General features: G+C 42.5%; 1 protein-coding gene across 1 annotated transcript in view; it reads left to right on the plus strand.

Moving 5' to 3' along the window:
• LPGAT1 (lysophosphatidylglycerol acyltransferase 1) overlaps positions 1-26,176 on the plus strand; it is a 91,183-nt gene that overhangs the window by 35,749 nt on the left and 29,258 nt on the right. The window contains exons 3-5 of the mRNA XM_077282309.1: positions 7,807-7,925; positions 11,728-11,823; positions 21,952-22,225. Of these exons, the coding sequence (XP_077138424.1) occupies positions 7,807-7,925; positions 11,728-11,823; positions 21,952-22,225 (489 nt within the window). The remainder of the gene's footprint in view (positions 1-7,806; positions 7,926-11,727; positions 11,824-21,951; positions 22,226-26,176) is intronic.

Here is a 26,176-nt window from a genome sequence, read left to right on the forward strand (position 1 = left end):
AGCTCTGGAGTATAATACATGATGTAACTCAGGATCAGTAATGTAATGTATGTACACAGTGACTGCACCAGCAGAATAGTGAGTGCAGCTCTGGAGTATAATACAGGATGTAACTCAGGATCAGTAATGTAATGTATGTACACAGTGACTGCACCAGCAGAATAGTGAGTGCAGCTCTGGAGGATAATACAGGATGTAACTCAGGATCAGTAATGTAATGTATGTACACACACTCGCTGTTTTATATAGATTTGGTCCCTTTAAGTGCACGCTGGTGTTTTGGAGGTGGCCGTTCTCCGTCCTCTGGTTTCTGCTCCTCTTTGGTCTGGAGCTGCAGGATTTTGTGCTGTCATCGCCGCTCTATTTTCCCGCAGCCAGAGCTTTCTGTGACCTCTGAATTGCATGTTGCTCCATGTTGTCACATGTCGCTTCCCGATTTCCCAGCCCCCTCCGTACACTACACGGAGACCAGTATATAGTGAGTGCAGGGAGCTGCTTACATTGGTCACTATGGAGTATGGATAATAGAGTTGTGTGGGGGCAGGGGTTACCTCGGACCACCCTCTTCTATTACATCCGCGCTCGCATAGTCTGAAGTAGCTCAACCATATAGATGAAAAATGACCGTGAAGACCTCATTATTGGTGATCGGACCCCTAATCAATAAAACCAATTAACTTGACTTTTTTTGTTTTTTTTGTAGCTTATTATTTATTTCTGCCCGGTCATCACTGTAGCCTTCATTGTATGAGCTCCGCCATGGTATGTGGTGCCCTTCATGTCATTCCCCCGGCGGATGTGGCCAAGGACAAAGTCCACATGTCTGCGGGGACGTGGAGGAGCAATAGATGCTAATTCTCTGTTTGTTTTGTGCACGGCGGCAAAGATGAGAAGCATTGAATATTAATAATTTGTTATACAAATTACAGCACAACAGTGAAAAATGCATTTTCCCCCCAATTTTTACCTATATCATAGCAGCAAAAATAATAATGTGCTCCACATTGGACCAATGAAAGTAGCCTTCCCAGAGCAGGCTGTAATAGGATCAGGATTTGTGCCCGCGCTGTCAGCAGTCGCTATCCCCCGCGCTGTCGCTATCCTCTGTTGCTTGCTGCTGTATAACCCCTGAGTTGCAATGGTTATTAGTGACTGCAGCGCCGAAACGGTAACTGATTAAGAACCGCACGCTCCCCGAGCTTTTCTTACTTGATCGATGGCTTGCCATGGCTGCAGAGACCTCACAAAGGCCCCCAGTCTTTGTCATTGCAGCCAATCCCTAGTTTGTACTGTCTAGTGCTGTTGTGGCCTGTGATCGTCTGCAGCGGTCTCATAGACGTACGATTCGTCATTGCTGCAGATCAAGTGGAGCAGGACGACTGGAACTCGCTTTTAAAACAATCCGGCGACTTTTCATGAATTTATGATCTGCTGAAACGTAAATTGGCAATATGCCGGACTCCAGGAGGAGGACTAGTACCCTCATCTGCTAATCCTTGTAAACTGCCCTGTAGGTGATCCAGGATTGTGGTGCTTCCATCGGCAGGGCGCACGATTCCTGCAGGCGTCCAGGCGTAGGAATTGGTGTACACAGCCGTCTGTGCGCATAAACTATGGCTCGCTGTGTCTGTGCCGGCGGAGGGGAAAGGATTTTTATTCCCTTACACGTCTGCACTGATCTGTTGCATATATAGCAATTTCACGATTTGGAGCTGTAGGACAGTCGGGTCCGGTCTGCCCGTAAGATGCCGCCCTTATAGTCCATCTCCCCTTTACAGACAACTGTGGCTGCGGAGTTCATCTAATTGTGTCCTGTTTACAGATGTTGGGGAGAATGAAGGGTCAGGCATGTTTGCTTTCAACATGCCCGATCCTTTACTACTCACAGAAGGTGTCTGATGGTGACGTACTGTCATTACCTGCGGTGTACAGTGCTGTGATATATATTTTCACTATATAGAAAGATCACTATAACTCTGCGGGCAGCGTCTCCGGTCAGTGTAAGGTCTCCTGTGCATCGGCCTCTTTGCAGCGTGTGTCATTTACTGTAGAGCACATGACAGCTGTCCTAGGAGCGGGATCGGGGCTGCGGTTGGGTGCGGGTATCATCTTACCTAACTGTACATGTCGTCACAGGGCGGCTGATGACCGGAACAGCTGCTGCTTCATCAGACAGAAAATCTGAATCCGGACTCTACCCAGATAGAACGGATGTCATGGTTTTAGTCAAAATCCCTAAAATTGTTCCCGATATCGTCCATCGTTGTTCATTTGGGCAGATTCCTGATCATGTTGGAGCGCCGATACCCGATATGTCTTACATAGGCCAATGTGAAATATATGGGGGACAAACAGTCCTTGATATGATCTCTGTCCCCATACAGTTTGTGTATGGTCCCCACCTATACAGTGTCGTTCCCCCCCCCCCCATACAGTATGTGTAGCGTCCCCCCATACAGTATGTGTAGCGTCCCCTCCATACAGTATGTGTAGCATCCCCCATACAGTATGTGTAGCGTCCCCCATACAGTATGTGTAGCGTCCCCCCATACAGTATGTGTAGTGTCCCCCCATACAGTATGTGTAGTGTCCCCCCATACAGTATGTGTAGTGTCCCCCCATACAGTATGTGTAGCGTCCCCCATACAGTATGTGTAGCGTCCCCTCCATACAGTATGTGTAGCATCCCCCATACAGTATGTGTAGCGTCCCCCCATACAGTATGTGTAGCGTCCCCCCATACAGTATGTGTAGCGTCCCCTCCATACAGTATGTGTAGCGTCCCCCCATACAGTATGTGTAGCGTCCCCCATACAGTATGTGTAGCGTCCCCCATACAGTATGTGTAGCGTCCCCCATACAGTATGTGTAGCGTCCCCTCCATACAGTATGTGTAGCGTCCCCTCCATACAGTATGTGTAGCTGTCCCCCCATACAGTATGTGTAGCGTCCCCCCATACAGTATGTGTAGCGTCCCCTCCATGCAGTATGTGTAGCGTCCCCTCCATGCAGTATGTGTAGCGTCCCCTCCATACAGTATGTGTAGCGTCCCCTCCATACAGTACGTGTAGCATCCCCCATACAGTATGTGTAGCGTCCCCTCCATACAGTATGTGTAGCGTCCCCTCCATACAGTATGTGTAGCGTCCCCTCCATACAGTATGTGTAGCGTCCCCCATACAGTGTGTAGCGTCCCCCAATTCAGTATGTGTAGCTGTCCCCTATACAGTATGTGTAGCGTCCCCTCCATACAGTATGTGTAGTGTCCCCCAATTCAGTATGTGTAGCTGTCCCTCCATACAGTATGTGTAGCTGTCCCCCCATACAGTATGTGTAGCGTCCCCTCCATACAGTGTGTAGCGTCCCCCATACAGTGTGTAGCGTCCCCCAATTCAGTATGTGTAGCTGTCCCCCTATACAGTATGTGTAGCGTCCCCTCCATACAGTACGTGTAGTGTCCCCCATACAGTATGTGTAGTGTCCCCCCATACAGTATGTGTAGTGTCCCCCCATACAGTATGTGTAGTGTCCCCCCATACAGTATGTGTAGTGTCCCCCCATACAGTATGTGTAGTGTCCCCCATACAGTATGTGTAGTGTCCCCCATACAGTATGTGTAGTGTCCCCCCATACAGTATGTGTAGTGTCCCCCCATACAGTATGTGTAGTGTCCCCCCATACAGTATGTGTAGTGTCCCCCCATACAGTATGTGTAGTGTCCCCCCATACAGTATGTGTAGTGTCCCCCCATACAGTATGTGTAGCGTCCCCCCATACAGTATGTGTAGCGTCCCCCCATACAGTGTGTAGCGTCCCCAATTCAGTATGTGTAGCTGTCCCCTATACAGTATGTGTAGTGTCCCCCATACAGTATGTGTAGCGTCCCCCCATACAGTATGTGTAGCGTCCCCTCCATACAGTATGTGTAGCGTCCCCCCATACAGTATGTGTAGCGTCCCCCATACAGTATGTGTAGCGTCCCCCATACAGTATGTGTAGCGTCCCCCATACAGTATGTGTAGCGTCCCCTCCATACAGTATGTGTAGCGTCCCCTCCATACAGTATGTGTAGCTGTCCCCCCATACAGTATGTGTAGCGTCCCCCCATACAGTATGTGTAGCGTCCCCTCCATGCAGTATGTGTAGCGTCCCCTCCATGCAGTATGTGTAGCGTCCCCTCCATACAGTATGTGTAGCGTCCCCTCCATACAGTACGTGTAGCATCCCCCATACAGTATGTGTAGCGTCCCCTCCATACAGTATGTGTAGCGTCCCCTCCATACAGTATGTGTAGCGTCCCCTCCATACAGTATGTGTAGCGTCCCCCATACAGTGTGTAGCGTCCCCCAATTCAGTATGTGTAGCTGTCCCCTATACAGTATGTGTAGCGTCCCCTCCATACAGTATGTGTAGTGTCCCCCAATTCAGTATGTGTAGCTGTCGCTCCATACAGTATGTGTAGCTGTCCCCCCATACAGTATGTGTAGCGTCCCCTCCATACAGTGTGTAGCGTCCCCCATACAGTGTGTAGCGTCCCCCAATTCAGTATGTGTAGCTGTCCCCCTATACAGTATGTGTAGCGTCCCCTCCATACAGTACGTGTAGTGTCCCCCATACAGTATGTGTAGTGTCCCCCCATACAGTATGTGTAGTGTCCCCCCATACAGTATGTGTAGTGTCCCCCCATACAGTATGTGTAGTGTCCCCCCATACAGTATGTGTAGTGTCCCCCATACAGTATGTGTAGTGTCCCCCATACAGTATGTGTAGTGTCCCCCCATACAGTATGTGTAGTGTCCCCCCATACAGTATGTGTAGTGTCCCCCCATACAGTATGTGTAGTGTCCCCCCATACAGTATGTGTAGTGTCCCCCCATACAGTATGTGTAGCGTCCCCCCATACAGTATGTGTAGCGTCCCCCCATACAGTATGTGTAGCGTCCCCCCATACAGTGTGTAGCGTCCCCAATTCAGTATGTGTAGCTGTCCCCTATACAGTATGTGTAGTGTCCCCCATACAGTATGTGTAGCGTCCCCTCCATACAGTATGTGTAGTGTCCCCCCATACAGTATGTGTAGCGTCCCCCATACAGTATGTGTAGCGTCCCCCCATACAGTATGTGTAGCGTCCCCCCATACAGTATGTGTAGTGTCCCCCCATACAGTATGTGTAGTGTCCCCCCATACAGTATGTGTAGCGTCCCCCCATACAGTATGTGTAGCGTCCCCCCATACAGTGTGTAGCGTCCCCAATTCAGTATGTGTAGCTGTCCCCCTATACAGTATGTGTAGCGTCCCCCATACAGTATGTGTAGCGTCCCCCATACAGTATGTGTAGCGTCCCCCATACAGTATGTGTAGCGTCCCCCATACAGTATGTGTAGCGTCCCCCATACAGTATGTGTAGCGTCCCCTCCATACAGTATGTGTAGCGTCCCCCTATACAGTATGTGTAGCGTCCCCCATACAGTATGTGTAGCGTCCCCCATACAGTATGTGTAGCGTCCCCCCATACAGTATGTGTAGCGTCCCCTCCATACAGTATGTGTAGCGTCCCCTCCATACAGTATGTGTAGCGTCCCCTCCATACAGTATGTGTAGCGTCCCCTCCATACAGTATGTGTAGCGTCCCCCATACAGTATGTGTAGCGTCCCCCCATACAGTATGTGTAGCGTGCCTCATACAGTATGTGTAGCGTCCCCCCATACAGTATGTGTAGTGTCCCCCCATACAGTATGTGTAGTGTCCCCCCATACAGTATGTGTAGTGTCCCCCCATACAGTATGTGTAGCGTCCCCCCATACAGTATGTGTAGCGTCCCCCCATACAGTATGTGTAGTGTCCCCCCATACAGTATGTGTAGTGTCCCCCCATACAGTATGTGTAGCGTCCCCCCATACAGTATGTGTAGCGTCCCCCCATACAGTGTGTAGCGTCCCCAATTCAGTATGTGTAGCTGTCCCCCTATACAGTATGTGTAGCGTCCCCCATACAGTATGTGTAGCGTCCCCCATACAGTATGTGTAGCGTCCCCCATACAGTATGTGTAGCGTCCCCTCCATACAGTATGTGTAGCGTCCCCCTATACAGTATGTGTAGCGTCCCCCATACAGTATGTGTAGCGTCCCCCATACAGTATGTGTAGCGTCCCCCCATACAGTATGTGTAGCGTCCCCTCCATACAGTATGTGTAGCGTCCCCTCCATACAGTATGTGTAGCGTCCCCTCCATACAGTATGTGTAGCGTCCCCTCCATACAGTATGTGTAGCGTCCCCCATACAGTATGTGTAGCGTCCCCCCATACAGTATGTGTAGCGTGCCTCATACAGTATGTGTAGCGTCCCCCCATACAGTATGTGTAGTGTCCCCCCATACAGTATGTGTAGTGTCCCCCCATACAGTATGTGTAGTGTCCCCCCATACAGTATGTGTAGCGTCCCCCCATACAGTATGTGTAGCGTCCCCCCATACAGTGTGTAGCGTCCCCAATTCAGTATGTGTAGCTGTCCCCCTATACAGTATGTGTAGCGTCCCCCCATACAGTATGTGTAGCGTCCCCCCATACAGTATGTGTAGCGTCCCCCCATACAGTATGTGTAGCGTCCCCCCATACAGTATGTGTAGCGTCCCCCATACAGTATGTGTAGCGTCCCCCCATACAGTATGTGTAGCGTCCCCCCATACAGTATGTGTAGTGTCCCCCCATACAGTATGTGTAGCGTCCCCCCATACAGTGTGTAGCGTCCCTAATTCAGTATGTGTAGCGTCCCCTCCATACAGTACGTGTAGTGTCCCCCCAATTCAGTATGTGTAGTGTCCCCCCATACAGTATGTGTATCCTTCCCACCCCCTAAAAATAAACAATTGAAATATTGTGCATCAAAATTCTGTCACTATCAGCATCATTGTACCGACGTTGGGTAATTATATTACCACTTGATTGCACGCCTTTAAAAAGCGGTGTAATCGCATTTTTTATTTTTTTTCCCCCACTGAATTTGGGAAGGTTCCCCCCCCCGCTTTCCAGTACATTATATGGTAAAGTGACTGTTGTCATTCTAAACTACAACTTGTTCCAGTAAAAAAAAATAAAATAAAAAATATAAGTCAGAATCTATAAAGCCCCTGCCCACTCTCTCAGCCATTTATTTTCTGCAATGCATCCAAAATCTAAAATAAAGCCAGCTGTGTATAAAATCTGAGGCATCCAGAGGTGTTTTTTTTTTTTTTTTTTTCCTCTCCTTTGGGTATGCACAACGCAATGCTTTTTTTGGAGTTGTGCACGCCGTCATGTGGTGGCACAGCTGCCCATAATATAGTCCTCTAGGGACGCCATGTCTGCAGGATCTGGGCTTTGCGAATTTGGATGTGACTCTCGATACTCCTTTTTTATTGTCTTAGTTTGAGGCCCCTCCTACAAGCTGGGGGTGGGTGATGTTTTTGCCATTTATAAAGGAGGTTTTCCCCACAAAATACAAAATTGCCTACTTACAAGTGTATGTAGAGGTAAGTCTCCATGGTAACAGACTACAAACAAGCCCTGTGTAGTCGTATCCTCCAGTCATTTGCTTCCATCCAGCTGCCTTTCGGTATTTTTCTGTTATTAACGAAATGTAAATTCTTAAGGAATGGGGGAAAGACAGAGGGAACTTATTACTACAAGATCTGACTACATGAGGTTTTTGTAGTCTGTCACCATGGAGACAGTTTAATGAACGTGTAATCATCAGAGCTTTTGTATTACAGTTATGTCCCATACAGGAGCTCTATGTGAAGACTAATGCTGGGATTTTTGTCATTGCAGTTATTGAATGGGGTGACGACGTTCACACGATCACAGAAGACGAAGCTGTAATGCTGGTGAATCATCAAGCGACGGGGGACGTCTGCACATTAATGATGTGCTTGCAGGACAAAGGCTTGGTATGATGTCTCTGTATTTGGGTGTAATACAAAGCTCCTGTTCTCCAGCACAAAGTGCTCTGCACACTCAGATCTAGGAGACATTATTTTAATTACTGGCTAAAGGATAACATCTCTATGCTGGCATGTCATCCTTCTCAAGGAAAGAGACTTATAGGCCTAAAAGTCTCTTTACACTGGCATGTCATGCTCCACAAGGAAAGAGACTTATATGCCTAAAAGTCTCTTTACACTGGCATGTCATGCTCCACAAGGAAAGAGACTTATAGGCCTAAAAGTCTCTTTACACTGGCATGTCATGCTCCAAGGAAAGAGACTTAGGCCGAAAAGTCTCCGTACACTAACGTGTCACTATTCATAAGGAGAAACGTTACCCCTTAGACCCCAGTCAAAGGCCTCACATACAGCCAAATTCATTGTGATTGGGCAGAGAATGGTCATGGAAGGTTCCGTCTGATCATTAGGTAACTATGCAGCTGTTTGACGACAGAATGTGTCAGAAAGTCATCTATTGCTTAGATCATTTAAGGTTTTTTTTATTGGGGGGGGAAGGGGTACTTTTTTATTTTGTTTAGAATCTTGCTTCCTAGTATTTTGTATTAAAAAAAAAACAAAAAAAAAACACAACCCCCCCCCACAAAAACACAGTCCTTAAATCTTTATGACCTCACCCACATATTAGACTCAGTTCTTGTTCTGTAGAGATCACTTTTCGGCTATCGTCTCATTGTATCACAGGCAGGACTACCTCCTGCCCCCCTCCCTGCACTATCACCTACGCACAGGTCAGAGAGCATGCCCGCAACACTCTTCTATAAAATTCTATCAAGATTTCTAATTTGTTACCTATGATCTTTTCTCAATGTGATTGATTGCAGTACCGGAATGATGGCCGCCCTCGTTTGCAGAAAATTGAAAAAAAGACACCCCCCCCCCCCACTCCAGAAAATAAAACCTATTGCAACCGTCAACCCTCCCATCTCTTCCGTGTAACCTATGGCCCTACTTGCCAAATCAAATCTCTCGAATTAACCCCAGACTTGAGAACATAAATTGTCATGCCAGGAGGCTCAGGAATCCCGTGGGTGGCCCCGGATGCAGCCGGCGCTCAGTCTTCTAGTATGACTGACTCTCCATTTTGCCGCCCTCAGCCTATATTGCCTGTGGCTTCTCGGTCACCTTGGTTTCTGGAGGTTGTAGACCTTGAGACTGATCTGTAGGATCCATAGAGCTTAACCGTGGGATTATTATAACGTAGAGCCCTTCCTGACCCTGATGGGCCAGACGTAATATGGCACCCTGGAATCCTGTGGCATAATGGTGTTGTTGTCGGCTCTGGTGGCCAAGCACCTCTGGAACGCTCACCCGCACTCCCACCGCAACTACTAGGCGGTGATCAGGAGCCCACCACCCTCCGGACAAGCAGGAGGCAGGGGAGCGGTGCACTCCTGAAGCACTAGGCTGAGAAAAATCCTTTTAATACCTTAATCCGATGTACACCGAGGAATGGTCCAGATCGTGCACGTGAAATATCTCTGTGACACGTAAATTCTGACCTGTCCATAATCCTATAATACGAGCATGAGAACCTGCTCATCATGGAGGGCGAGGTTCGGGCTCGGAGGCCCTCGCGTCTATTTTAGCCATCCTTATAAATGAGTAATGGATCTCTGATGACGAGGCGTCCCGCTGCCAATCAGCAGCCACTCTGTGAATTATTGAGCAATATCTAATGCGTGGGACCAGCTGATATTTAGTGTACAAGGCCAGGACATCTGTGCCGGGCAGTCTGGCTGCCGTCTGAGTACAGGCTCCGACACGTGACTCTTGTATCGTCCTAATGGACAATACACTGGGCTCAGGGGTGGCAGAAAGCTGAAAGCTGCTATCTGCACCATCCATTGATGTGTTACTGTATATGGGGCATTTTGTCGGCCATAAGGTGCCCTTACACATTGGAAGTCATCCGGCTGTCGGGGCCAAAGAAGGATTCGGCATGCTGCATTTCTACACGATGGCAGATGAGCAACCGCCAGACCCCAATAGTGAACATGCACACTTGGATGAGTCGAGCGTTCTTGTGTACTGGGGTATATGTTTAGAATTAGTTAGCCAAGCATCACAAGGACAGCTCTCCACGTTGTATGGCCACCTCTTAAAGAGGTTGTCCACTATTTTTGTTTTTTTGTTTTTTTCCTTATACACAAGTCCTTAAGTGGCATTAAAATAATACAAAAAAATTAAATAAGTACATATATACATCCACACCGGACCCCTGATGTTCCTTGCTGCTCATGACGCCCACTTTCTCTTAACTTTAATTTACGGTGGAGACTTATTGTGACCCCTGCCACTAATCATTGGTCATTGATAGAACATCAATGCTGCAGTCAATCACCTTCCTCTGTCTTCCGGTTGTAAGTCTCATTTCAGTAATTAGCAAATTCCCTTGTCTGTTTTTCGATGCTCAGACTGGGGACAGAGGAGGAGGCTAGCGTGGCCACTGAAATGAGCAGCTATCCACCTTCATACGTCTCTTGACATGCTAGCCTAGAGAGCTCTCTCCTTTTTTGTTTTTTTTTTCCCCCTCTCCCTCTGGCCATTGAAAACAGTGGTATCTCCCAATAATCCTTATATAAATATATATGGGAAAAATTTGGTACATACTGATCCTGAGTTACATTGTGTATTATACCCCAGAGCTGCACTCACTATTTAGCTGGTGCAGTCACTGTGTATATACATTACTGATCCTGAGTTACATCCTGTATTATACCCCAGAGCTGCACTCACTATTCTGCTGGTGCAGTCACTGTGTACATACATTACTGATCCTGGGTTACATCCTGTATTATACCCCAGAGCTACACTCACTATTCTGCTGGTGCAGTCACTGTGTACATACATTACATTACTGATCCTGAGTTACATCCTGTATTATACCCCAGAGCTGCACTCACTATTCTGCTGGTGCAGTCACTGTGTACATACATTACATTACTGATCCTGAGTTACATCCTGTATTATACCCCAGAGCTGCACTCACTATTCTGCTGGTGCAGTCACTGTGTACATACATTACTGATCCTGAGTTACATCCTGTATTATACCCCAGAGCTGCACTCACTATTCTGCTGGTGCAGTCACTGTGTACATACATTACATTACTGATCCTGAGTTACATCCTGCATTACATTCCAGAGCTGCGCTCACTATTCTTCTGGATGTTTTTGAGAACAGACAGACCCCTAACAGCCGTAGCTGAGCTGCAGTTGGTTAATGTAGTTATTTTCCACCAATCACCCGGTATCCTGATGTTTCCCCTCCTTGCTGTACGGGGTAAGGTGAGAGCTGGCCGTTTCGGGGAGCGCTGCTCCTTTTTCTCGGTATTCTCCTTTTCATAAATGCTCCTGATTATATTCCTGACCTGCATGATGATCTGACGGCTGTAATTAATATCCGTGTATAGGAGACTGCTTAGCTCAGCGGTCTTCAGAGGCTCCGAGCTGCCGCTGGGCACTGCGGGGTCACTACAGGACGGCTCTGAAGGAGACCCATTATTCCTGTGCTGTAGTGGCTACAGTGACATTTCCTGTGTTCGTGTTGGGCCGGGTTCACACACGCACCGCGCTCTCTGCCCAGCAGCCGCGTCTGAAAGGCGAACAGACAGCGACGAAAGTAAACGGCTCCATCAGGATTCTGACGGAAACCGCGACGTAGTTCTCGGTGTAGAGCATCGGATAGTGTGACCCTCGTCCTACGGAGTTAGATGATTTTTATGTTTTATTTCTTTTTTTTGTAGGTTGTCCGGCAAATGATGTGGCTAATGGACCATATTTTCAAGTACACCAATTTCGGGGTGGTGTCTCTTGTGCACGGAGATTTTTTCATCCGACAGGTAAGACATGTCTGTAATGTAGATCGTCTACCAATAGTCATGTGATATCTGCTTGCTGTATGTGAATGGAAACGTTCTTGTTTATTTCCAGCAACTTAAAGGGAATGTGTCATCAGAAAATGGCCTATTGTTTCATTTAGATTTTTATGATAAATGTTTTGGGTTTATTTTAGATCATGTTTGATCAGGTCTTTATCAAGTTTTATTATCCCTATCCGATACACTAAAAAGTGAAAAATCTTTGCATTTTTACACTTACAAAACCAGTCTGTATGTTGGGGAGACATGGCAGAAACTGAGAACAAGGATAAATTCTCACCGCCACACAATAAAAGAAAAAAGAATGGATCTACCTGTGGCCAACATTTCTGTATACCTGATCATGGCACCATGGACCTGAAATTACTTGTATTGAAAGGTAGCTTCACATCTCAGAGAGACAGGAGAATCTCGGAGTATAAACTTATGGTAACCTTTGACACTTAGTGCAGGAATGAATGTGTCGCATGGATTTATGTCTTTCTACATCAATTAAGGAATTTGCACTCAGACCTTATGGGGCATCATAACCGTACCAGACCCCAATCAGAGGACAACAAAACATTCACTCCTTATCTAGGAACTGTTTCAATATTTATGGACATAACTGATCATCACTCTCCCGTAATGACAGCTCTGTGCTGTGTTGTGTATAAATATGTGATTCTTCAGAATTTCTTTTAGTCTATGCCTGATGAAGAGACCTGTGTAGTCTCGAAAGCTTGCAATTACCATCTTTCCAGTTAGCCATTAAAAGGTATCAACCACTGAGGACTTAAATGTCTAAATATTTTTTTTTAAACTTACAACCAGGCTCAATGCTAGAATCACAATTCCTGTTTTTAGACAGATGACTTTTCAGTAGTCGTGTAATCATCAGACAACATTACAGTGACTCTATACACCTCTATATACAGTAGATAACAGGATCCACCATTCACAATAGGTGATATCACAGCTCACCGCCTCCTCCTGTACAATGACTGATAACACCTCTATATACAGTAGATAACACAGGATCCACCATTCACAATAGCTGATGTCACAGCTCACCTCCTCCTGTACAATGACTGATAACACCTCTATATACAGTAGATAACACAGGATCCACCATTCACAATAGGTGATGTCACAGCTAACCACCTTCTCCTGTACAATGACTGTTAACACCTCTATATACAGTAGTTAACATAAGATCCATCATTCATAAAAGGTGATTTCACAGCTCACCTCCTCCTGTACAGTCACTGATAACACTTCTATATACAGTAGATGACACAAGATCCACCATTCACAATAGGTGATGTCACAGCTCACCTCCTCCTCCTGTACAATGACTAATAACACCTCTATGTACAGTAGATGACACAGGATCCACCATTCACAATAGGTGATGTAACAGCTCACCTCCTCCTCCTCCTGTACAATATAACACAATAATTGGAGTTCTATACAAAATTGTTATAAAATCTATATTTTTTATTGTTACAAAAATAGGTTAAAAACCAGTAATATAAAATATGATAGAAGCAAGGAGACCCTAGTACAAAAACATCCTGATCACAGGCACAGAATAATATGTATATGATGTCACGATGGGTTAAATACATATATATAACACACTGCTAATAATGCACAATGGTATGATGTAAGAAATAGTACTAGTTTCCATATGGACAAGTGTCCCCCATGTTAGGAAGGAAACAAAAAATAACAAGCAGTTGTGCATATCAGATGTAAAATCTCTTACCCATGGTGAAGTAGATAGTGCCTGGGACCCTGGATACCCCCTATCTACTTCACCATGGGTAAGAGATTTTACATCTGATATGCACAACTGCTTGTTATTTTTTGTTTCCTTCCTAACATGGGGGACACTTGTCCATATGGAAACTAGTACTATTTCTTACATCATACCATTGTGCATTATTAGCAGTGTGTTATATATATATGTATTTAACCCATGGTGACATCATATACATATTATTCTGTGCCTGTGATCAGGATGTTTTTGTACTAGGGTCTCCTTGCTTCTATCATATTTTATATTACTGGTTTTTAACCTATTTTTGTAACAATAAAAAATATTGATTTTATAACAATTTTGTATAGAACTCCAATTATTGTGTCATCTTGAGTATCCGGAGTATACATTACCGTCCTTATATATACATGGGTAGAGATAAAATTTTATCTCCAAGTACACATTACTTATGTGATCCATGTCTATTCTGTGGGTGTGTTTTCCTCCTGTACAATGACTGATTACACCTCTATATACAGTAGATAACACAGATCCACCATTCACAATAGGTGATGTCACAGCTCACCTCCTCCTCCTGTACAATGACTGATAACACCTCTATATACAGCAGATAACACAGGATCCACCATTCACAATAGGTGATGTCACAGCTCACCTCCTCCTCCTGTACAATGACTGATTACACCTCTATATACAGCAGATAACACAGGATCCACCATTCACAATAGGTGATGTCAGAGCTCACCTCCTCCTCCTGTACAATGACTGATTACACCTCTATATACAGTAGATAACACAGATCCACCATTCACAATAGGTGATGTCTGTATGTACTAAATTTCCTGGAGTACAGTTGGACCACAGTTGACTTCGCCCCATACTTTAACCCCTTTCTGACATTAGACGTACTATCCCGTCAAGGTGGTATGGGCCCGTATGACCACCGTCCGGATAGTACGTTTAACGCGATCAGCCGCGGCTGAGTGTCAGCTGACTATGTGCCACGTGTGGTCACGGACCGCTCCTGGCACATTAACCCCCGGAACACTGCGATCAAACATGATCGCAGCGTTCCGGCGCCATAGGGAAGCATCGCGCATGGAGGGGGCTCCCTGCTTCCCGGAGACCCTCGGAACAACTCGATGTGATCGCGTTGCTCCGAGCGTCTCCGTCCTCCTCCCTGCAGGGCCCGGATCCAAGATGGCTGCGGAGCTCCTTCCTGGTCCTGCAGGGAGGTGGCTTGCAAGCGCCTGCTCGGAGCAGGCGCCAGCAAGCCTCCTGCAGTGCCTGTCAGATCGCTGATCTGACACAGTGCATTGTAAAGTGTCAAATTAGCTATCTGTTACTATACTGTGATGTCCCACACTGGGACAAAGTAAAAAAAAAATATATATATATATTTACATGTGTAAAAAAAAAAAAAAAAAAAAATTGTTCCAATAAATACATTTCTTTATGTAAATAAAAAAACAATAAAAAGTAAACATATTTAGTATCGCCGCGCCCGTAACGACCCGACCTATAAAACTGTCCCACTAGTTAACCCCTTCAATGAACGCTGTTAAAAAAAAAAAAAAAAAAGGCTAAAAACAATGCTTTATCAAACCGCCGAACAAAAAGTGGAATAACATGCGATCAAAAAGATGGATATAAATAGACATTGTACCGCCGAAAACGTCTTGTCCCGCAAAACACGAGCCGCCATACATCGTCATCAGCGAAAAAATAAAAAGGTTATAGCCCTTAGAATAAAGCGATGCAAAAATAATTATTTTTTCTATAAAAGTTTTTATTGTATAATAGCTCCAAAATTAAAAAAAAAATGATATAAATGAGGTATCGCTGCAATCGTACTGACCCGAAGAATAAAACTGCTTTATCAATATTACCAATCGCGGAACGGTATAAACGCCTCCCCCCCAAAAAAAAAAAAATAAATTCACAAATTGCTGGTTTTTGTTCATTCTGCCTAACAAAAATCGGAATAAAAGGCGACCAAAAAATGTCATGTGCCCGAAAATGATACCAAAATATTTTTTGCAATAAAAAGCATCTTTTAGTGTGTGACAGCTGCCAAACATAAAAACCCGCTATAAATAATAAATCAAACCCCCATTTATGACTGCCTTAGTTAGGGAAAAATAATAAAATTAAAAAATGTATTTATTTCCATTTTCCCGTTAGGGTTGTGCTAAAGTTAGGGTTGGGGCTAAATTTGGGGTTATGGTTTGGATTAAGTCTACGGTTGGGTTAGGGGTGTGTCAGGGTTATGGGTGGGTTGGGGATAGAGGTGGGTTGGGATTAGGGTTAGGGGTGTGTTGGGGTTAGGGTTGGGATTAGAATTGGGAGGTTTCCACTGTTTAGGCACACCAGGGGCTCTGCAAACACAACATGACGTCCGATCTCAATCCATACAATTCTACATTGAAAAAAAACGGCGCTCCTTCCCTTCCGAGCTCTGCCATGCCCAAAACAGTGGTTTACCCCCACATATGGGGTATCAGCGTACTGAGGACAAATTGGACAATAACTTTTGGGGTCCAATTTCTCCTGCTACCCATGGGAAAATGCAAAACAGGGCTAAAAAATCATTTTTAGGGAAAAAAAAAAAGATTTTTTATTTTCACGGCTCTGCGTTATAAACTTTAGTGAAACACTTGGAGGTTCAAAGTGATCACCACAATCTAGATAAGTTCCTCGGGGGGTCTAGTTTCCAATATGGGGTCACTTGTGGGGGGATCTACTGTTTAGGTACATTAGGGGCTCTGCAAAGGCAACATGACGCCCACAGACCATTCCATCAAAGTCTGCATTCCAAAATGCCACTTCTTCCCTTCCAAGCTCTGCCATGTGCCAAAACAGTAGTTTTCTCCCACATATCGGGTATCGGCGTACTCAGGGCTAATTGCACAACAACTATTGGGGTCTAATTTCTCCTGTTACTCTTGGAAAAATACAAAGTTGGGGGCTAAAAGATCATTTTTAAGGAAAATTTTTTTTATTTTCACGGCTCTACATTATAAAATTCTGTGAAGCACTTGGGGGTTCAAAGTGCTCACCACACATCTAGATAAGTTCCTTAGGGGGTCTAGTTTCCAAAATGGTGTCACTTGTGGGGGATTTCAATGTATAGGCACATCAGGGGCTCTCCAAACACGACATGGTGTCCTATCTCAATTCCAGCTAATTTTGCATTGAAAAGTAAAATGGCGCTCCTTCATTTCCGAGCTCTGCCATGCGCCCAAACAGTGGTTTACCCCCACATATGGGGTATCGTCGTACTCAGGACAAATTGTACAACAACTTTTGGGGTCCAATTTCTCCTGTTGCCCTTGGTAAAAAACAAATTTGATCAGAAGTAAATTTTGTGTGAAAAAAAGTTAAATGTTCATTTTTATTTAAACATTCCAAAAATTCCTGTGAAACACCTGAAGGGTTAATAAACTTCTTGAATGTGGTTTTGAGCACCTTGAGGGGTGCAGTTTTTAGAATGGTGTCACACTTGGGTATTCTCCATCATATAGACCCCTCAAAATGACTTCAAATGTGATGTGGTCCCTAAAAAAAAAAAAAAAAAAAAATGGTGTTTTAAAAATGAGAAATTGCTGGTCAACTTTTAACCCTTATAACTCCCTAACAAAAAAAAAATGTTGGTTCCAAAATTGTGCTGATGTGAAGTAGACATGTGGGAAATGTTACTTATTAAGTATTTTGTGTGACATATCTCTGTGATTTAAGGGCATAAAAATTCAAAGTTGGAGAATTGCGAAATTTTCAAAATTTTCGTTTGACAAATAAACTCTAGTAATGTCAAGAACATTTTACCACTAACCTGAAGTACAATATGTCACGAGAAAACAATGTCAGAATCTCCGGGATCCGTTGAAGCGTTCCAGAGTTATAACCTCATAAAGGGACAGTGGTCAGAGTTGTAAAAATTGGCCCGGTCATTAATGTGCAAACCACGCTTTGGGGGTAAAGGGGTTAAGACCGACCACCCCATTTTTTTTTTTTTTTTTTTTGTTAGTAGAGAGGCCTTCAGGGAGGAAAATGTGCCTTTTTGTAAGTCTGAAAATTGTCATGAAACCTTTAGGTAAAAGTTGTAGCCCTTTATTACCCATGCAGATGGAGAGCATCTCGTGGGCTTGATGTTTCGGTAGCCGCTCTCCAGACTGGGGATGTGGGGGCAGCGGAGATGTAACGTCTGCTGGGAATATTCTCTCTGAGGTCGCGTAGGTTCGGGTCGCGTAGGTTCTGTTTAGTCCATGTTCTGCTGTTACCAAATGAGGACAGCTCTGGATATCCGAGATGAAGCAGGGAACACGCTGCACGTTCTGGACTCCACCAGACTTTATTAAAGGAAAAGTATCACCTCCGCGTGCCACTCATTACATTTAAAGGGCAACAATTCTTTTTTTTTTTTTTTTTTTTTTCTGTTACACTTCATTATTGTGTCCAGAAAGTTATGAAAGTTTGCAATTCTCTTCCATAGAGCCTCACTCGCAATGTGATGCTAGGATTCAGCATTTCTTAGATTGCAAAGTAAAATGCGCTTTCAGAAATCTCATTCACGCGTGTACACAGGCTGCGTTTTTTCCCGTGGTTTTATATATATATATATATATATATATATATATATATATATATATATATATATATATATATATATATATATATATATATATATATATATATATATATATATATCTAATATATAAAGCTGAATGTGTGTGTGTGTGTATGTATGTATGTATGTATGTATGTATGTCCGGGATTGGCATCTGAACCGTAGCAGCTACAGCCACAAAATTTTGCACAGTCACACGTCTGGACCCCGAGAGCGTCATAGGCTATGTTGTGAGGTGAAATTTTAACCCCGCGCTTTCCAATTCACCAAACAATTTTGCCCCTATCTACATAATGGGGAAAAAGTGAAAGGAAAAGTGTTGGAGGCGTCGCAGCTACAGGCACAAAATTTTGCACAGTCACACGTCTGGACCCTGAGAGCGTCAAAGCTATATTGTGAGGTGAAATTTTAACCCCGCGCTTTCCAATTCACCAAACAATTTTGCCCCTATCTACATAATGGGGAAAAAATGAAAGGAAAAGTGTTGGAGGCAAATTAACAGCTGCCAGATGTGAACAAGGGGGACTTAAAGAATGACAGCGATGGCACCAAAGAGTATATACTGTACAGTTGCTAAGGTGGGGCCCCAACATGGGATAATCACACCACCACGGGGATATGAACACACACACAAAATGCGCCACACACTACCACGTGCTCGAACACATATACCACCCTCAGTGCACATTTCACCACACATACACCAACCTCGCCACATAAAAGTAGAAACACAAAAGTCGCCGCTCAAAACTCGCCACGCGCAAAACTCTCCACATGCAAAACTCGCCACACGTGCAAAACTCGCCACACGCAAAACTTGCACACGCAGAAAAATTGCCACACGCAGAAAAATTGCCACATGCACAAAAGTTGCAACACATGCAAAAGTTGCCTCACACAAAACTTGCACATACTCAAAAGGCACCACACATAAAACTCGCCACGCGCAAAACTCGCCATGCGCAAAACTTGCTGCACACAACTTGCTACACTAACCTGTCACATGCAACTCGACACACAAAAAGTTGCTACACGCATGTCGCCACACAAAACTCATCTCACAAAAGTCCCTACATGCATGTCGCCACACGCAACTCAACACACACAACTTGACACACGAAACTCGCCCTAAAACACACACAAGTCTGGTATCCTTCAAAAATAAAAATCTGATTAATAAGCAGACAAACTACAAGAGCAACAAATGTACCATATAGGAATCCGGCAGCTGTCAGTCACATGACCAGTCTATTATGTGTATGTGTGAGCTAATATATACTGCCAGGGGGTGGGCTTACTGTTGGCTGGGGATTTATCAGGCTGCCATTTTAGCTTACAAATACTGAGGTAAAAATACTGACCAAATAACGTGTGAACGAGGGCTAATACAGGAGGAGATGACATACAGCTATATACTATATACAGGAGATGACACACAGGTATATACTATTTACAGGGGAGATGACACACAGGTATATACTATATACAGGAGGAGATGACACACAGATATATACTATATACAGGAGAGATGACACACAGGTATATACTATATAGAGGAGGAGATGACATACAGGTACATACTACATACAGGAGGAGATGACATACAGGTATATACTATATACAGGAGGAGATGACACACAGGTATATACTATATACAGGAGATGACACACAGATATATACTATATATAGGTGAGATGACACACAGGTATATACTATATACAGGAGATTACATACAGGTATATCTAATATATAAAGCTGAATGTGTGTATGTATGTATGTGTGTATGTCCGGGATTGGCATCTGTACCGTCGCAGCTACAGCCACAAAATTTTGCACAGTCACACGTCTGGACCCCGAGAGCGTCATAGGCTATGTTGTGAGGTGAAATTTTAACCCCGCACGTTCCAATTCACCAAACAATTTTGCTCCTATCTACATAATGGGGAAAAAGTGAAGGGAAAAGTGTTGGAGGAAAATTGACAGCTGCCAGATGTGAACAATGAGGACTTAAAGAATGAGAGCGATGGCGACAAAGAGTATATACCGTACAGTTGCTAAGGTGGGGCCCCGACATGGGATACTCACCACACACGGGGATATGAACACAAACACAAAATGCGCCACACACTACCACGTGCTTGAACACATATACCACCCTCAGCACACATTTCACCACACACACACACCAACCTCGCCACATAAAAGTCGAAACACAAAAGTCACCACTCAAAACTCGCTACATGCAAAACTCGCCATATGCAAAACTAGGCTCACGCAAAACTCGCCACACGTGCAAAACTCACCTCATGGAAAACTCACCTCATGCAAAACTTGCACACACAGAAAAATTGCCACATGTACAAAAGTTGCACCACATGCAAAAGTTGCCTCACACAAAACTTGCACATACTCAAAATGCACCACACATAAAACTCGCCACGCGCAAAACTCGCCATGCACAAATCTTGCTGCACACAACTTGCTACACTAACCTGTCACATGCAACTCAACACACAAAATGTTGCTACACGCATGTCGCCACACAAAACTCATCTCACAAAAGTCGCTACATGCATGTCGCCACACGCAACTCAACACACACAACTTGACACATAAAACTCGCCCTAAAACACACACAAGTCTGGTATTGTCCTTCAAAAATAAAAATCTGATTAATAAGCAAACTACAAGAGCAACAAATGTACCATATAGGAAATACGGCAGCTGTCAGTCACATGACCTGTCTATTATGTGTATGTGTGAGCTAATATATACTGCCAGGGGGTGGGCTTCCTGTTGGCTGGGGATTTATCAGGCTGCCAATAGCAACCAATCACAGCTCAGCTTCTATTTTGCTACAGTTAATTAACCTGAGCTCTGATTGGTTAATATAGGCAACAAAGACATTCTCAGTATAACAAAGCTAATATATGTTGTGAAATGCTTCTATTTGCTTAGTTTTTGCCTTTTAATAATTACATTTCTATCTATTTGTTTTGTGGTTTTTGTGTGCAGAATAAATTTTTGTTAACACATTCTATTTTGCTAACAGCAGTCATTAACCCGGGCGAAGCCGGGTAGTACAGCTAGTGTGTATATATATATATATATATATATATATATATATATATATATATATATATATATATATATATATATATATATATATATATATATATATATATATATATATATATATATATATATATATATTTTTTTTTTTTTTTTAAAAAAAGCTGCTGGGTTTTTTTTTTTGTGTTAAATCCACATGTCCAATCTTTGAGCATTTTTTTTGGATTTTTTTTTCCACCCATCTCAAATAAATGGGGTGGGGGGGGGGAGATGCAAGTAAAATTGTGCTTTCTGTTTGCAGCAGTTTTCCTGCCAACAATGCATAAAAATCCATAGCAAAAATGTGAACATGCCCTTACATTACTTTGTTACACTCCCCAAAGTGGGGAAGGGGGGTATTAAACATTACACAATGTGTTTTTTTTTTTTTTTTTTTGCTATTTAATGCTTTTGTCCAAATTATTGTCGATCCTGAAAGTTTCCCTCAAACTATAAAACAGAGCTGAACCTTGATTATTAACTCTAGGACAAGGGGCATTATTTTCCTATTGAGTTGTTTTGATTAATAATAATTTGAATTTTTATTTTTAACTGATTGTTGATCCAATATTTTGTGCGTTCACAGGGCAAAGCTTATCGTGACCAGCAGCTGGTCCTCCTGAAGGTCCACCTAGAAAAATACTACAGAAGTCGCGATCGAAAGTGGATTATCTTATTCCCAGAGGGCGGCTTTCTCAGGAAAAGAAGGGAAACAAGCCAGTTATATGCCAAAAAAAACAACCTGCCATTTCTTACGCACGTCACCCTGCCAAGATTGGGGGCTACACAAGTGATCCTGAACACACTGCTGGCACAACAGGAGAACGGGACTCCGGCCGGGGGGCACAAGCTTCAAGTGGGTAAGGATGGCACCGCAAGATCCTGAGTCTTCATTACGAGAATGTAATCCAATTGTGTGAGCCCACCCGCAGTAGGAGAGTTCACTCGCCAGCCCCCTATACTACACAGCGTATTTGTATTCCTCTGGTCTTTGGGTCTGGGCCTACAAAATGAGCTTGGATAGGTAGAATCGGCTGAATATAACAGACTGGGACCGGGGGGAAATGTGATCAAAATCTGCACTAACGGCCTCATATGTAAAATGTGTTCTTACATTCTATCTAATTACTGATCGCCATTGAGCCCTATAACCTGGGACCCTGCGGTCTGTTCAACTTTCGGAATTTCCTCGGAGCCTCATCTGTGAAGGACGCACAGATCACACACGGTGCGCGCTCCACAATACCTGAAGGGTACACACGGCCCGTCTATTAGATTACCACGTGATCGCAAACAGCTGCTTAGGCTTGGCCAGGAATTTAGATCTTAATGCTATTGGCTCGGTAACGGGTTGTGTTGCATTAGCACAAGGTTTCCTTAATCTATCTGAGGAACAGAGCGTCGCCATCCCAAAGTTATACATGATTTTAATACTGAAGTTGTTTGGGGTTTTTTTTTTTTTATATTTTGGGATGCAGCACTATGTGCACCTGTGACCAGGTCCACTGCTCCTATATGCAAGAATATAACTACTTTAATACTGCACTCTGTTCAAGGATATTACTACTATAATACTGCTCCTATGTACAAGAATATAACTACTATAATACTGCTCCTATGTACAAGAATAATACTACTATAATACTGTTCTTATGTACAAGAATATTACTACTATAATACTGCTCCTATGTACAAGAATATAACTACTATAATACTGCTCCTATGTACAAGAATATAACTACTATAATACTGATCCCTATGTACAAGAATATAACTACTATAATACTGATCCCTATGTACAAGAATATAACTACTATAATACTGCTCCCTATGTACAAGAATATAACTACTATAATACTGCCCCTATGTACAAGAATATAACTACTATAATACTGCCCTTATGTACAAGAATATAACTACTATAATACTGCTCCTATGTACAAGAATATAACTACTATAATACTGCTCCTATGTACAAGAATATAACTACTATAATACTGCCCCTATGTACAAGAATATAACTAGTATAATACTGCTCCTATGTACAAGAATAATACTACTATAATACTGTTCTTATGTACAAGAATATTACTACTATAATACTGCTCCTATGTACAAGAATATAACTACTATAATACTGCTCCTATGTACAAGGATATAACTACTATAATACTGCCCCTATGTACAGGAATAGAACTATATTTAATACTGCTCCTATGTACAAGAATATAACTACTATAATACTGTTCTTATGTACAAGAATATAACTACTATAAGACAGCCCCCTATGTATAAGAATATAACTACTATAATACTGCCCCTATGTACAGGAATATAACTACTATAATACTGCTCCTATGTACAAGAATATAACGATTATAATACTGCCCCTATGTACAAGAATATAACTACTAGAATACTGCTCCTTATGTACAAGAAAATAACTACTGTAATACTGCTCCTATGTACAAGAATATAACTACTATAATACTGCCCCATTTACAAGAATATAACTACTATAATACTGCTCCTATGTACAAGAATATCACTATTATAATACTGCCCCCTATGTGCAAGAATATAACTACTATAATACTGCCTCTATGTACAAGAATATAACTACTATAATACTGCTCCTATGTACAAGAATATAACTACTATAATACTGCTCCTTATGTACAAGAATATAACTACTATAATACTGCCCCTATGTACAAGAATATAACTACTAGAATACTGCTCCTATGTACAAGAATATAACTACTATAATACTGCTCCTATGTACAAGAATATCACTATTATAATACTGCCCCTATGTGCAAGAATATAACTACTATAATACTGCTCCTATGTACAAGAATATAACTACTATAATACTGCCCCTATGTACAAGAATATAACTACTATAATACTGTCCCTATGTACAAGAATATAACTACTATAATACTGTCCCTATGTACAAGAATATAACTACTATAATACTGCTCCTATGTACAAGAATATCACTATTATAATACTGCCCCTATGTGCAAGAATATAACTACTATAATACTGCTCCTATGTACAAGAATATAACTATTATAATACTGCTCCTATGTACAAGAATATAACTATTATAATACTGCCCCTATGTACAAGAATATAACTACTATAATACTGCCCCTATGTACAAGAATATAACTACTATAATACTGCCCCTATGTACAAGAATATAACTACTATAATGCTTGCATGTGACTACTTGCACTTTGTATAACGGTATGCTATTCTCTACCGTGTGGTATACTTTTGGCTCCGATCTCCGGCACTAAGCACGGTTGAGGTTACAGCGTCTCTAATGACCGCACACTGCTGATACCATGTGAATATTGATGAGCTACAAGACTCGGGAGTAACTGATATCCTCCTTATTGTAAACAATTAAGAAATCGATAAATTGAATTAATGAAAGCTCAAAGTTAGTGAACTGTATCCTGCGAATCACACAGATTTATAGTCATGGCCTTGCTCACTTTCACCATGAATATATGGGCGTAAAGGGCTCGATTTCTTGTATGTTTTCCACCCCTGCTTACACACACACTAATGAGCGTATAAAGGTTATGCCTAAATATATGTAAATGCATGTATGAGAGTTCCTTCTATATTTGTGAGCACCCCTGGTGGCCTGCAAGTATTGTAATATAATCAGTATATGGCTATTCATTACATATGTCGGTGCATTTCTGGAGAACCTCTTTTTATAATACTATTTGCCAAAGATAAGACATTGTGGCTTTTTTTTGCCTTATAAAACTGTTACAGAAAATATTCCGAAATAAGTTTTGTGGAACTGTAATATGGTGATAATATTGGCCTAAATATATAGAATGTAACTATTATAATAATTCCCCCTATGTACAAGAATATAACTACTATAATACTGCTCCTATGTACAAGAATATAACTACTATAATACTGCTCCTATGTACAAGAATAGAACTACTATATTACTGCTCCTATGTACAAGAATATAACTACTATAATACTGCCCTTATGTACAAGAATATAACTACTATAATACTGCCCACTATGTACAAGAATATAACTACTATAATACTGCTCCTATGTACAAGAATATAACTACTATAATACTGCTCCCTATGTACAAGAATATAACTACTATAATACTGTTCCTATGTAGAGGAATATAACTACTATAATACTGCCCCTATGTACAAGAATATAACTACTATAATACTGCCCTTATGTACAAGAATATAACTACTATAATACTGTTCCTATGTAGAGGAATATAACTACTATAATACTGCCCCTATGTACAAGAATATAACTACTATAATACTGTTCCTATGTAGAGGAATATAACTACTATATTACTGCTCCTATGTACAAGAATATAACTACTATAATACTGCCCTTATGTACAAGAATATAACTACTATATTACTGCTCCTATGTACAAGAATATAACTACTATAATACTGCTCCTATGTACAAGAATATAACTACTATAATACTGCTCCTATGTACAAGAATATCACTATTATAATACTGCCCCCTGTGTTCAAGAATATAACTACTATAATACTGCCCCTATGTACAAGAATATACAGTGCCTAAAAGTAGTATTCAACCCCCTGCAGATTTAGCAGGTTTAATAAGATGCAAATAAGTTAGAGCCTTCAAACTTCAAACAAGAGCAGGATTTATTAACAGATGCATAAATCTTACAAACCAAAAAGTTTTGTTGCTCAGTTAAATTTTTATAAATTTTAAACATAAAAGTGTGGGTCAATTATTATTCAACA

This window comes from Ranitomeya variabilis, chromosome 2 (genome assembly GCF_051348905.1).
Source record: "Ranitomeya variabilis isolate aRanVar5 chromosome 2, aRanVar5.hap1, whole genome shotgun sequence".
NCBI lineage: Eukaryota > Metazoa > Chordata > Amphibia > Anura > Dendrobatidae > Ranitomeya > Ranitomeya variabilis.